Raw genomic sequence first — 14,713 nt, 5'->3', positions numbered from 1 at the left:
AATTAAGAAATTATATTTACCCACACATTTTTTATTTCTTGTGTTCTTCATTCCTTCCTGAAGAGCTAAAATTCAAGCCAATTTTATTCCTCTTCAGTCTGTAAAATTTTCTTAGCATTTCTTATAGTGTAGGTCTGTTGGTAGTGAATCTTTTTTGTTTTCTTTTTCTTTTATCTGAAGATGTTTTTACTTCTTCATGATTCTTTAAGAATATTTTTGCATGATATAGATTTCAGAATTGACAATATTTTTCTTTCAGCATTTCAAAGATATTGTTTCCATGTCTTCAGGCTCTATTACATCTGATGAGAAGTGACTGATCCTTTGAATCAATGTTCCTTTATGTATGTGTCATTCTTCTCTATTTGAAAATTTTCTTTTTTTAGGTTTTAAGCACTTCAGAGCTTCCCCAATGGCTCAGTGAGTAAAGAATTCGCCTGCAATGCAGGAGACACAGGAGACATGGGTTCGATTCCTGGGTCAGGAAGATTCCCTGGAGGAGGAAATGGTAACCCACTCCAGTATTCTTGCCTGGGAAATCCCATGGACAGAGGATCCTGGCAGGCTACAGTCCATGGGGTCACAAAGAATTGGACATGACTGAGCAAATAATACTTTCACTCTCACTTTAAGCACCTTGACTGAAATGAACCTAGGTGAGATTTTCTTTATAGTTATCCTGATTGGGATTGCTGAGCTTCATGACATTACAAATTTATGTCTGTCATCAAAATTGGAAAATTTAGGTCATATGTCTTCACACGTTTTTTTCACAATCTCATTTTCTTCCTCTTTTCCTTTGGGAATTCCAATTATATGTAATTTGACCCTGAGACTGTTCATTTCATTGTCGTCTCCCCTCCCTGTCCCCCATCATCCTCTGGTCTTCAGACTGGATAATTTCTGATTGATTTAAGTTCACTGACTCTTCTTTCATCTCCAATCTGCTGCTAAGCCCAAGTAGTGACTATTTAATTTTAAATACTGTATTTTTTAACTATAAACTTTCTGGTAGTTTAAAAAAATAGTTTATATTTCTCTTAAGATTTATTTACTCATTCATTCAAGTATTAATGTATATTTACTTCACATCCTTGAGCATATTATAAATCATTAATAAATTCAACATCTGGGTCAACATCTGGGACTGCCACCAATGATTGCTTTTTGAGTTTTTCTTTTTGCTCTTGAGTATGAGTTATAGTTTTCCTGTTTCTTCATAAATCTAGTGACCTTGGATTCTGTTCTGGACATTCTGAGTGCCATGTTTTAGAGTCTGGATGCTGTTATAGTTTTCTAAAATGTATTGGTTTTTTTTTTCTTTTCCCTTAAATTTTTTTTTTTATTTTTAGCAAATGATTAAGCTGGCTAGACTCAAATCTCAAACTGTCACTCATGCATGAATAGCAGCTAAAATCTCAGTTCAATTTCTTTAACCTTCACTGTGCTGCTGCTTAGAGTATGTCCTGAACATGTCTAGTTCAGGTATCAGATAAAAATTTGGCAGAGTTTAAAATCAGAATTTGGACCTTCCTCCACTTGGCTGTCTTCTTCCTGAGATTTTCCACTGACTTTCCATCTGGAATAGTTTCTTGAATTTTGCCCTATGATTCTTCAAGCAAGTAAAACAGCAGGTTTCTCTTCAAGTTTTGGCTGCCCCATGGACAGGACTTTTCCTCAGGCTAGAAGCTGTAAAAAACAGGAAACTCACGCAGTGTCAGTTCCTTCTTCTAAGAGGCTGCTCTCCAGTGTTGTCAGTGCTTTTTGTATTCTTTCCAGGATTTATCTTTGTTTTCTGCAGAAGGTTGAGTCCAATAGAAGCTACTTGGCCAATAGCAGAAGTAGAACCCTGCACATGTTTCTGAATCCATCTCATAAATGCTATTTCCATTTTGAAATTAGAATGCCAAACTAAGCATCAAAAATAAGAAAACAAAGTAATCTCAATTAGTAAGTTTAAAATGTATTTTGATAACTATAAGGCCTAAACAGTTTAAAAATAGTTTCATGGTGCTAAGACACAATGGAATTAGATCTCTGGCTTTAATGACTCTCCTGTCACAGATAAGATGGCTTTATGTCCATGGAAAAATAAAAAAAATGCTGAAAATGCTGGCTGGTCTAGTAGAAGAATTTAGAAGTATAAAGGAAAGGTACTTGAGCTTAGGAAGAGATAAAAGATATAAACCCAGTGTTGTAAGCAGGGATTTTTCAAATGGGACAAGTGTGTGGTGGATTGGTTCAGCAACAAAATAGGAAATAAGACTTGCAGTATAAGAACTGGAATAATGAAGGCAGTAAATTAAAGAAGCACCACAGCTCAAGATGAATGAAAAAAATTCCAGTGACTCAAGAGAGAAATCAGAATACTGGGAAGGTAGCAATCATATCTATTATAGAGGATGATGCAGCCTCTGGGATTTTTTTTTTTTTTAACCATCATCCTCAACAAATTCTGGTGAAGTCATATTTCAGGGTGGTGGATGACAGCCATTAATGGTATTTTAGCCTGTTACTTTAATGTGGCCTAAGTAATTATAAACTACTTCTTTAGTCTTATAGGATCAGCTGGTCTCCATGAATGATCAAAAATATAGTTTAGTTGAATGTTACTGTGTCTCTGCAAGATGCTGATGATGCCTTCCATCCCAATACAGTAATTAATATGGTTCAAGAGTTGAGTGAATATGGGACAGAAAGGTTTGCATAGTAATTAAAACTGTTAGACATTTAGGAGAGAGAGACAGAAAATGTATTATTTGCAAACAGCTAACTAGGCAGGGAGACAAGCTAACCTTGAGTCAGACAATGATTTGTTTTACACTCTTATCCAGATATAAAATTGTACATGTCCTTGATTAGAGATGTTAAGGTGAAAAGCTCAACTTTTGTACTCACCCTAACTTTGAGTGGTCTTTCATACAGATAATCCCAACTTGCCATTACTTTGGCTCCTATAATGGCAAGTTGGGATTATCTGTATGAAAGACCACTCAAAGATAAGGTGAGTACAAAAGTTGAGCTTTTAAATTAAATTAACTAATTTTAAACCTTTTTTGTGCCACTATTTTATCCATTAAAAATAACATGTCTCCTATATTCTTATAAACATGCTTATTTTTCCTAAAATATAAATTAATATTAGAATAAAAATAATTTTATTGTATGTATTTTAATGTTAAAAGTTATATTATAATTCTGATTAAAGTAAATAAATTCAAATATACCACAGAAAACAAACTAAGAAAGGCAAAGCAAAGAGCAATTCAAAAAACTTAATTGGAGAAAAGGACTAATACTGACAAATGATCATATTAATAAATATAATGTATTTGTGTACTCTATAAAGAGTTTGTAAAAAAGAAACATTTTATCTAAAGTTAATGAGACACTTGAAATGTCAGCAATATACAAAAAGTTTAAAAATAATATTAGGAAAAAAATTAAAAAACAAATAAAAAAGGTCATTATATACTTTCAACAATACATGTTCCAAAAATTTCTAAGAAAAATGACTCATTTATTAGATGAAATGTCGGAGACTTCAACCCTTACAAAATCTGTGCAGAAAGGAATATAAAGAGTCAAAATTAAAATATTTAAAAGAGAAATCCTATTCTCCAGTAATTCTTATCTTTTTCATTGTTCCTTTGGCGAATTTGATTATATATAGAGGACCTGTCTCTAGACACATTTTGCTAACAATTTTAGGTATTCAAGAACTTTTTGAAGCTACATTACCATCCTTTTGTATATATTAGGATCACAATAGCTAATATTTATAAGGCCGTCCTAAGTGCTAGGAATTATACTTAAACACTTTATATGCATTTTAATTTAATTTTTATAACAACATTATAAGGTAGGTACTACTCTTATCCTCAAACAACCTATGAGATCAACATTATCATTATTTTCATTTTATAGACCAGGAGAATGACCATTAGAGATGCTGTTACTGAAACAGGAGGGAAGGTGGCAGGGAACAATTTTTAAAAGAATGATATAGCCATGCTGCTGCTGCTAAGTTGCTTCAGTCATGTCTGACTCTGTGCAACCCTAGAGACAGCAGCCCACCAGGCTCCCCCGTCCCTGGGATTCTCCAGGCAAGAACACTGGAGTAGGTTGCCATTTCCTTCTCCAATGCATGAAGGTGAAAAGTGAAAGCAAAGTCGCTCAGTCATGTCCAGCTCCTAGAGACCCCATGGACTGCAGCCTACCAGGCTCCTCCATCCATGGGATTTGCCAGGGAAGAGTACTGGAGTGGGTTGCCATTGCCTTCTCCTGATATAGCCATAGGACATGACAAAAACTAGTTAGAACCAACTAGGTCCAATGTGGCAGAAGATCTGACTTCCAGTGGACCTCGTTATATGCCCATCATAACACATTAGCAAAAGCTAAGTGACACACCCACCAGTGCCATGACAATTTCAAGCTGGACTGTCAAAAACCAAAAGGTTGACAATAGTCCAATTCCTGGAAATCTCTGTCCCTTCCTCAAAATATTTGGAATAATCTTCCCGCTCATTAGCCTATAAAATTATCCAATACATAAAAACTAACCACCCCATATTTCAGGGCCTCTTGCCTTCTGAGATGGCCCACACTCCATCTGTAGAATGTTTCTCTCTAAATAAATCCACTTCTTACCTATCACTTTGTCTCTCACTGAATTATTTCTTCGATGAGACTTTAAGAATCTCTGCTTCATTAAGGGCTGAGACCAGGGGTTTGATATCAAGACCATGGGTTCAAATCCCAATCTGAACAATCTGCACAGTTTCATTACTTGTCCAGTTGCTCAATTGGTCATACAGCCAATGAACAAGAGAGAGAGGATTTATTTATATCCTTATCTCTCTGATCCCAGGGTTTGTTTTTTTTTTTTAGCTCTTAATCACTATGATACACTGTCTCTCATTAAGGTCATTTCAAATTAATTAAAAAATCAATATATGTGAAAAAGAGATATAAACATATCTCAAAGTATATCCAACCACATTTTAAAATTTATATCACCCTCATTGCAGAAGAGAATTTGAAGTAGTTACAGAGATACATACAGAATAAAAAACAAATATAGGAATGTGTGGGGATGGGGTAAGATGTGGGGGTGGGGTAAAAATGTGAAATGAAATGAGAGGTAGACCTGGAACAAAACTGGGTATCATAAGATCACCTGTGATTGATATAAAGATGAGCCACAGATTTGCCACTGCACAACACAGTAGCCAGGGAAAAGAACTTTAATATTTTTCTTGGTACTGAACTGGAGAAAAAGATCTTTTCTAGGGAACAACAACATAATACGATAAGACTTTAAGACAAACGCTTCTCACAAGAAATTTCTTACACATTTCCTGATGTAGACCAAAGCATGATATGCCAGTATATGTCAGGAAAGACAATTCCATCCAGGGTATAATGCAGAATACAACTCGATAATGAACTGAATTGGGCAGAGGATAGATATGGAATAGATGAGGAAACGGATAGACTGTATATCCTCCAGGTAATGTTTCTGGAAATTAAGCTTTTGAGTTTAACAACTAATATTTTCTCCAACAAGAACCTGGAGTACAGAAATTCTACATTGTTCAGGAGGCCAGAGTCATATGCACACACAATCATGCAGAGGGTAAAACTGATAACTTCCTGTGGAAGTTAGGGGGCCCAAAGAGAACATATATCTGAATTTTAGACTTTTCACCAAAGTGAAAGTAGAATAGTATCTATCTATATGTAGAGATAATATTTAATTCACACCAATTTGTAAATATGTAGTATTTAAGACATGGCTGAAATCCAAAGGATGTTGCTATAATATACAGTAATGATATTATGGAAAGTTGCCAAGGCAGTACTGAGAAAACATATTGCTCTAAATGCCTTTATTAGTTTAATTTAAAATAATAAATTAAGTATCTATATAAGAACATAGATATGGAACAAAGTAACAACCTTACATATGTAAGAAAATCAGAAAGTGAAAGAGAAGAAATAAACTATTCAAAGTCATAATAACAAATATTTAAAAAGCAAGTCAGAGTTGCTACTTTGAAAAAGAACCAAGTCACAGCACTGATCTAGTAGCTAAAAGAATAAAATTAAGAGAATTCAAACAGAAAGTTACTTCTAAATTTTATTTTGGAGATGAAGAAGAAGGGACAAAATTAAGGTCACAAAAAGGAGAAACATTAAAGTCACGCCTTAAAGTTGGGTAAGATAAGGATAAACCATGGAATAGAGCACTGGGAGTGGAAAGACATTTCGAGAAGATGAAACAGCCTAAAGGTATAGAGACAGGGAAGCATACCTGTACTACTTAGAAATAAGGTTGGTAACACTGAGACAAATCATGGAGGATCTCATTATCCTGAATATGTAGAAGAAGGAAGGAAGAATAAAGAGAAAAACAGAAGATCAAAGTCTGAACTTTAAGGAAACTCTCTTACAGATAGCAAGAAACAAGGTCAGTTTGAAAGTGGAGGAGATGGATGCTCAACAAACATTTGCTGACTGAATAAAAGAAATGGCCATTACTATATATTGTTATAGAAGTCAAAAAACAAAAATGAGTCTAGAGATTTTACAAAGAAAATGTGAAAGCAAGATGACGTACTATTTGAACAAACCTAATTAGGAAAACCAAGAACTACAGAACAGTACAATACAAATAATTTACTATCTCATGTTATATTTACCTTTATAGGTATGTATTTGAACATGTTTCTCTGTAGTGTTCCAAGAGAATTCTGAATTCACTTTTTAAATTTAAGTGAATATCTTTCATATGATAGTGACAGGAAGGTATTTAAGATAATTCTGGAGGAATTATCAGATTAACTTCCCTCCTCACATTGGTAACTTAACTACATCCAGAGACTTCTGTGTATCACAGTGAGCAAAACCAAACTTAAAAAGTTTCTAAGTATTCAGAAAACAAGCCTTCAAATTCAGCCTCATTTATTTATGTTTCATCACTAGACCAAAGAGGTAGGGAATTTATCCTGTTCTTGTCACACTATGAAAAGATGCTGTTGCTGCATCTAAAGATCATGCACCACCACAACGGTGGTTGTATTCTTCTTAACACTTATATGGAAGCCAGAATTAACGAAAATATTTAACTTTAAGGAAGTAAACTGTTAGAAGTTGAATTTAAAAATTTCCAGGAAAGATTAATGGATTTGAAAGTAAGTCTATGTCTCTCTCTCTCTTTCCTCTATTTCTATTCTTGTTTCTATATTTATATTTCTATTGATATAAGTTTAAAAAATAAAATTAAAATCTTCACCTAAACTTAGGGGACAAGTTGATTTCCATGCTTTAGTAGGATTATATTAAGGGTAATAATAATACAGAAGTCTAAAAAATATTTCAGAGAACTGTTTAAGAAACTATCTTGCTTATTGTCAGTGAATAGGCAGTGATGCCAAATTAAAGCAAGCTCATATGTACATATACACCCCCACCCCAATATCCACACACATATATCCCACACCCAATGCCACATATACACTGTGATACCGATTCACCACTCAACCACACTGTCAATCAGCAACAGCAGAAACATTCATGGGTCTCTGTTAACAGGTTAACATTGGCTTTTGTTTCCTGACCCAAAAGTATACGGAGAGGGAGAAGCAAGGCATTTATAAATTCAGTTACATGACTAGCTGTTTCAAATACCATAGGGACTTCATATTATGGAGTGAAGTAACATTTTCTAAAACTTTATACAAATAAACAACACTAGACCAGTATGACATCTTGACATTGCGAACCCAAATATATATAGACATAAAGTGGTAAATCTGTTAAATGGCAACACTGCCACCTTTACTGATGAAACCTAAGTTGTTAGTATGGCCTTGAATATTAGATTATTTGTGATACATTTGTATACATTCTGGCTTATGTAGTTAAATTATAGCCTCCAATGCAGAGGATATGTCATAGAAAATACAATATGTTCAAGATAAGTGTCTTTGTTTAAAAAACCATTGTTTAGTGACCACCAAGTTTTGAATACTTTTTAATTTCTTGTGACCATTCTTTCATGCTCAGAAAGGTACCTGACATTCAGAATGCTTTTTAAAGAAATATAAAATTTCCATTAAAATATGGTTCATAAGATGAGGATTTGAAGTTAGACTGTCAAGTATAAATTTAAGAAACACACTTACCTTTGATTCGAGGTAGACATTTGCTGATGACATTTTTGTAATTTTGCATATGTAACTAACTAAAGAGATGGCACAAAGAATAAACAGGCTATCATTAATTAATGCTCGAACAAACACAGTCCATTTCAACTGATTTTCTGGGACATCTCCATGGACTAACATTGCGCAAGTCAAGTTCACCACTAAAAAGAGAAGGCTTGCCAATATAAAGCCCAAATGCAACAGAATTCTGAAAGAAAAAATGAATTTATTAGATTTTTATAAAACTAATGAGAAACTAAATTTAATACTGAGTTGGTGTGTTACTTTAAGTACAATAATTCCTTCAGTTTAAACTGTTTGTAATTTCATTAAAAACAAATTTAATAATTACACAGAGTTACTTAGGATATTTTTACAATTATGATATTAGTAACTAAGCCATTTGAAAATGGCATCAGATTTTAAACTGTGAGTTTAAAAATAATCTCATGTGGACTTGAATTCAGTTGCCTCTATCAGGAAGAGTAATATAGGATTATCTTAACTAATTAAAGTAATCCTGAATTTTTCATTTTGTAACTGCTGAGCATATTTTCATTGACCTTTCCATTCTAAGAATTAGCAGGCTTCTAAAATTTGCTTGGAAAATTAATATACCATATATAAATTGAAATTGATCACTAATATTAACTTTAGAAGGTAAGGGAAATGTGTTTTAAACAATTCTCCCCTTTATGAACATCTGATCATAGCAAACATTTATTTCAAACAAGACTAAAGAGGGACATAGGGACAATATATATAGAGTTTCATATACCCATCAATATCTCATCTTCTTATAAAGTGGCATATTTATTATGCATACAGAACTACTCCCAAGAAAAATTAGACTACCTCATAAAAACTCTTCAGGTAAGGTGTGGCTCTCTGTATCAAGTAGCTGGAACAGCTATCTATATGAAAGTAACTCAATTCAAATACATTTATACTCCAAATTAACACGATCCAGAAATTTACTTGCCATTCTAGTAGCCTCTACTTTGGGTCACTTTCAATAGTGGGAATCATAAAACGTTGTTTGCCTTTGTAAGTAATTTACACAAGGAAAATGGAAGGCAATGTGTAATCTGTAACAATCAATCTTTATTAAGTATACATGCAAAATACAAGGGTTCTAGTTTGAGAAGTTTAGATCTTAATATTCTCTGGGGTTAAATAATAAAAATAATAATTATATAGCTTGAAACCTAAAATGAACCTTGAAATTATCCATACATGCAGGGAATTATAGTAGTTTAAGAAAAAAAGCTTCAAGACGTTAGATGAGGAGCATTGCTGGCAAGTTTATAGAAGAATTGGTCTGAAACCCAAGGCTCCTGATTTCGCAGTATAGCAATCTCATTTTTGAGGTGAATCAGTAGAGAAACATTATTTATTTCATGGAATGACATTATACATTCTCACTCCAAACAGCATAATCTGTTTGATTATGAGAGTATAATCAATCTTGAGAATTTGAGGAACCCTATGAAACTACATCTGACATCTGAAGTGGGACAGTGGCAGAGCACCAAAAAAGGGATGCAGCAGCAATACCGCTGAAGGGAGAAGACCAGATTATTCAGTTCACTTTCTACGAACTAATCTAAATGCATGATCTTCCACAAAACTGCTAAAGTACCCTCAACTACCAAGCCCTTCTACCTTGAGAAGTATACTGTAAACAAAATTTACAAATGCTACTCATGAAACTTACTTGTGTTTGTCAAGTTCAGTTGCACATCTGACTTTACATATAACCTATAAAAAGAGCATAGAAAAAAGGTTTTGAAAACATGTGTAATATAGTATTCTTAAATTTGCTTTGAATATGCGTTTCAAAGTGATACAACAAGTAATAATAGCAAGTAAACCTCAAATGTTAACAGGTGAACCACTGAAGCAAAAATAGGCAGGCTTTCAAAAGTTTAATATAATAAATTAATAACTTTCTTTGGTATAATTTTAAACTTAAATTTTAAAATTAAAATTTTTAAACTGACATAATTCAGTTTCAATATGTAATATTTTAAACTGAGATAAATATACATTTATTAAACTTTTATTTTGAGCCAAACATCGTGCTGGATGGCTTGTAACCTATTTTAAACTTAAGATGGAACAACTTACTTAAATATGAATATGGCTGAGTGTTCTCCAAATACTATTTCCCCTTAAGATGAAATTATTAAAGGAAACAAAGGACCAAAAAATGAACACAAAGATGATGAACATATATTTAATAAACTTACTTCTTTCATAAAGTCTTGCAAAAGGCAGGTCCTCAAATACTTGATGAATCAAGATAAGTGTAGATAAGGTAAATTTGAAATAAAGATGGTAACTTCTGAGAACATGGGTGGAAGGTCTAAATTCCTGACTGGTGAATTTGGACTTTACTTTTTATATAGTGGGAAGATAATGAAGGTTTTCATGTAAGCACTCCAAAATACTTCATTAATCTGGCATCAGTGTACAGCCACAGAGAAACTAGGCTAAAAGTAGAAAGACTAGGGACATCCTTGGCAGTTCAGTAGTTAAGACTCTGCACATCAACTGCAGGGGGCGCATGTTTAATCCCTGCTTGGGGAACTAAGATCGCATATGTCCATATGAGGCTCAGCCAAAATAAATAAATAAACATAGAAAGACTAGTTACAAGACTGTTGAAATAGATAAGAACTTTGAGTGGGGGTGGGAGTGGGAGTGGGGTGGGGGAATCTAGAAAGAGGCAAGTACAGAAGGTTATAAAGAAACCTAGTGTAAGTCTTTTAATAACTTACTGATTACAAACAATTACTAAGCACATACTATGAAAGGTACCATGGATTCATAAACCTAGTAACTGTTTCTGTCCTCAAGGAGCTCAGTGTATGAAAGAAAGAAATAAACCAACTATTTTGAAACATGGTGATATCAATGCAAAAGATACTGTCACAACATCTAAGAATGGAGAAAGACTAATTCAGTCCAGGAATGCATTGGAGAAGGAAATGGCAACCCACTCCAGTGTTCTTGCCTGGAGAATCCCAGGGACGGCAGAGCCTGGTGGGTTGCCATCTATGGGGTCACACAGAGTTGGACACGACTGAAGCGACTTAGCAGCAGTAGCAGCAGCAGCAAGACGAAAGAAGAGAGATTGTGTAGTCAGTGAAGGTGAAAGTCACTCTGTCAAGTCCAATTCTTTGCGACCCTATGGACTATGCAGCCCATGGAATTCTCCAGGCCAGAATACTGGAGTGGGCAGCCTTTCCTTTCTCCAGGGGATCTTCCCAACCCAGGGATCGAACCCAGGTCTCCTGTGTTGCAGGCGGATTCTTTACCAGCTGAGCCACAAGGGAAGCCCAAGAATATTGGAGTGGGTAGCCTATCCCTTCTCCAGCGGATCTTCCCAACCCAGGAATCGAACCCAGGCCTCCTGCATTGCAGGTGGATTCTTTACCAACTGAGCTATCAGGAAAGCCTGTAAAGAGTCAGGGAGGGCTTTGGAAGCTACATTTGAGTCAAGTTATGATGGAGAAATGAGTATTAGGCAAATGTTCAGGCAAAGATAGTGGCTTGTGAGTTTACTTATATCTATTACCTTTTGGTTAACAGTGCCACCATCTACCAGAAGCTAGATGTGATAAAGGATTATAAAATATCACCTTATTAATCTCTAAATTGTACCACTAAATCATTGTCACTAATACTATACTGAATTATTACTACAACCTTTTAATTGGTCTCTCTGCTTCCATTCTTAACTCCATCTATATCTTTAGAACATAACCGGGCATTTTGCCATTTTCCCTTTATTCTCACCTCTCTACATGTTTTATTTTTATTCAAAATTGTACTAAAATATATATAACATAAAACTACAACTTAACTATTTTCAAATGTACAGTTCAGTTGCATTGAGTACCTTCACACTGTTATGCAACCATCACCATCATCATCTACCTCCGGGATTTCTTCATCCTCCTGAATTGAAACTCTGTATCCATCTAACAATATCTCCCTGTTCCTCTCCCCTCTAGACTTTGGCAATCACCATTCTAATCTCTGTCTCTATGAATTTGGCTATTCCAGGTACCTCATATAAAAGAAATTATACAATATTTGTCTTCTTGTGATTGGCTTGTTTCACTCAGCACAATGTCGTCAAGCTTTATCCATGTACATCACACATGAGCATGTGTCAGAATTATCTTCCATTTTAAGCCTGAATAATATTCCATTTATGTGTATACTATATTTTGTTTTTATATTCACCCACTGATGGACACCTGAGTAGCTTCTGCCTCTTGGATGCCATGAATAATGCTGCTGTGGGTACTGTGGATAATACTGCTTGGATACTGTGAATAATTCTATACATGAGTATGTTTTGTTGTTGCTCAGTCGCTAAGTCGTGTTCAAATTTTTGTGACCCCATGGGCTGTAGCTCACCTGGCTTCCCTGTCCTTCACTCTCTCTCAGAGTTTGTTCAAACTCAAGTCCATTGATTCAGTGATGCCATCTAATCATCTCATTCTCTGTCGCCTCCTTCTCCTCCTGCCCTCAATCTTTCCCAGCATCAGGGTCTTTTCCAATGAGGTGTTTCTTTGCACCAGATGACCAAAGTATTGGAGCTTCAGCTTCAGCATCAGTCCTTCCAATGAATATTCAGGATTTGATTTCCTTTAGGATTGACTGGTTTGATCTCCTTGCTGTCCAAGGGAATCTCAAGAGTCTTCTCTAGCACCACAATTCCAAAGTATCAATTCTTCACTGCTCAGCCTTCTTCATGGTCCAACTCTCACATCCATACTATATATGACTTAAATCATTTAAGAGTAAGTTGCATATGCAATGCCCCTTTACCTTTAAATATTTCAGTGTATATAATGCTTCCTTTATAAAGGAAATTATCTTATATAACCTGTGCAATTATAAAAATAATAAAATTGATATTGATAAAGTATCATTATCTAGTCTGCAGACCTTATTCAGATTTTGCCATTTGCTCCCCAAAGTGCCATTCACAGGGTGGGGGAGGGAATCCAAGATTATACATTGCACATAGGTTTATTGTATACTTAGTTCCTTAATTGTTATTTTTTCCCTTTGTCTTTTATGATATTCAATTTTAAAGAGTTCAGACCAGTGATTCTGTAGAATGCTTCTCACTGGGTTTATCAGATAGTTCCCTATGATTAGATTCAGAATATGTATTTTGATAGGAAAACCACAGAAATGATCGCACTGCATTATATTATGAAGCTCAAGATGCTGATTTGCCCCCTTACTGTGATGTTAACTTGGATCATTGGTTTGATCAGATGGTATCCACCAGGTTTCTCCAGGTTTCAGTCACTATTTTCCCCACTGTAATGAATATCATGTGGAGAGCTATTTAGATTCTTTTATTATTATGTTTATTTTTAATCGGAGGAAAATTGCTTTACAATGTTGTGTTGGTTTCTGTAGTACAACAACGAGAATCAATCATAATTATATATATATTTGCCCCCTGTGGAGTCTCTCTTCTCTTCCCCTCACCCTGCCACTCTAGGTTGTCACAGAGTACTAGGCTGGACTCCCTGTGTTATACAGCAGCTTCCTATTTAACTTCTAGTAAATATCTTTTATTCTTCAAACTTTCATACATTAGTTTTAGCATCTATCATTCTTGCCTGAATAAATTATTACTATTTGGAACACTTTATTAAAAAAATGAATCTGATCATACCATTCCAGGAAAAAGCCCACACGCCTTTGACACAGCAAAGGCCTTTTACCACCTAGCTCCACCTTCCCATCATTGTATCCTTTTATTCCTGTCTTCAGTCTTATGGCCTGCTTATTCTGAGTTACTTAAAACTTCCCTGGTGACTTAAAAGGTAAAGCGTCTGTCTACAATGCGGGAGACCTGGGTTCGATCCCTGGGTCGGGAAGATCCCCTGGAGAATGGCAATCCACTCCAGTACTATTGCTTGGAAAATCCCATGGACAGAGGAGCCTGGTAGGCTACAGTCCATGGGGCCGCAAAGAGTCGGACACGACTGAGTGACTTCACTTTCACTTTCAAATAAGGGGTTTCATTTCACATCGCCATGCCTTTGTACATGTTTTTACTTTACCTGAAATATGATTTCATGGTCATATAACAAATTCTAATTTATCCTTCAACACCTTATTCGAGTGTCATTCTTTGTTCACCATAAGTGCCTCAGGAAGAAGGAAACCACTCTGTATCCTTGCATTACAAATCACACTCTATGGCATTTATTCACATTTTTATCCCCCTCTTAAGAGAGACTGTAACTTATTCATATTTATAGTCCCAGTGCCCAGCATAATGCCTGGTTCAGAAACTGTTTGAATAAGTGAGCAGTGAATTTAGGTCAAAGCAAGTACTTTGGTAAGTTGTTGTGGTGTAAGTGAGTATAAAAATATGGCACAAGTAGAAACTGAAGGGAAAAGCAGTTGTCCAATAATGGAAGACTTGTATAAAAATGTAAAAGGATTAGACC

The 14,713-nt window shown here is 35.0% G+C and overlaps 1 protein-coding gene across 1 annotated transcript in view; it reads right to left on the bottom strand.

The window, feature by feature from the left end:
• Positions 1 to 14,713, bottom strand: part of GPR137C (G protein-coupled receptor 137C) — a 56,760-nt gene that overhangs the window by 15,002 nt on the left and 27,045 nt on the right. The window contains exons 2-3 of the mRNA XM_040225865.1: positions 9,931 to 9,974; positions 8,193 to 8,421 (exon numbers count right to left, since the gene is read on the bottom strand). Of these exons, the coding sequence (XP_040081799.1) occupies positions 8,193 to 8,421; positions 9,931 to 9,974 (273 nt within the window). The remainder of the gene's footprint in view (positions 1 to 8,192; positions 8,422 to 9,930; positions 9,975 to 14,713) is intronic.

Source organism: Oryx dammah, unplaced genomic scaffold (assembly GCF_014754425.2).
Source record: "Oryx dammah isolate SB20612 unplaced genomic scaffold, SCBI_Odam_1.1 HiC_scaffold_26, whole genome shotgun sequence".
In the NCBI taxonomy this organism is placed as follows: Eukaryota; Metazoa; Chordata; class Mammalia; order Artiodactyla; family Bovidae; genus Oryx; species Oryx dammah.
Note: the sequence above shows the minus strand (reverse complement) of the source record. Positions and strands in the feature narration are given on the sequence as shown.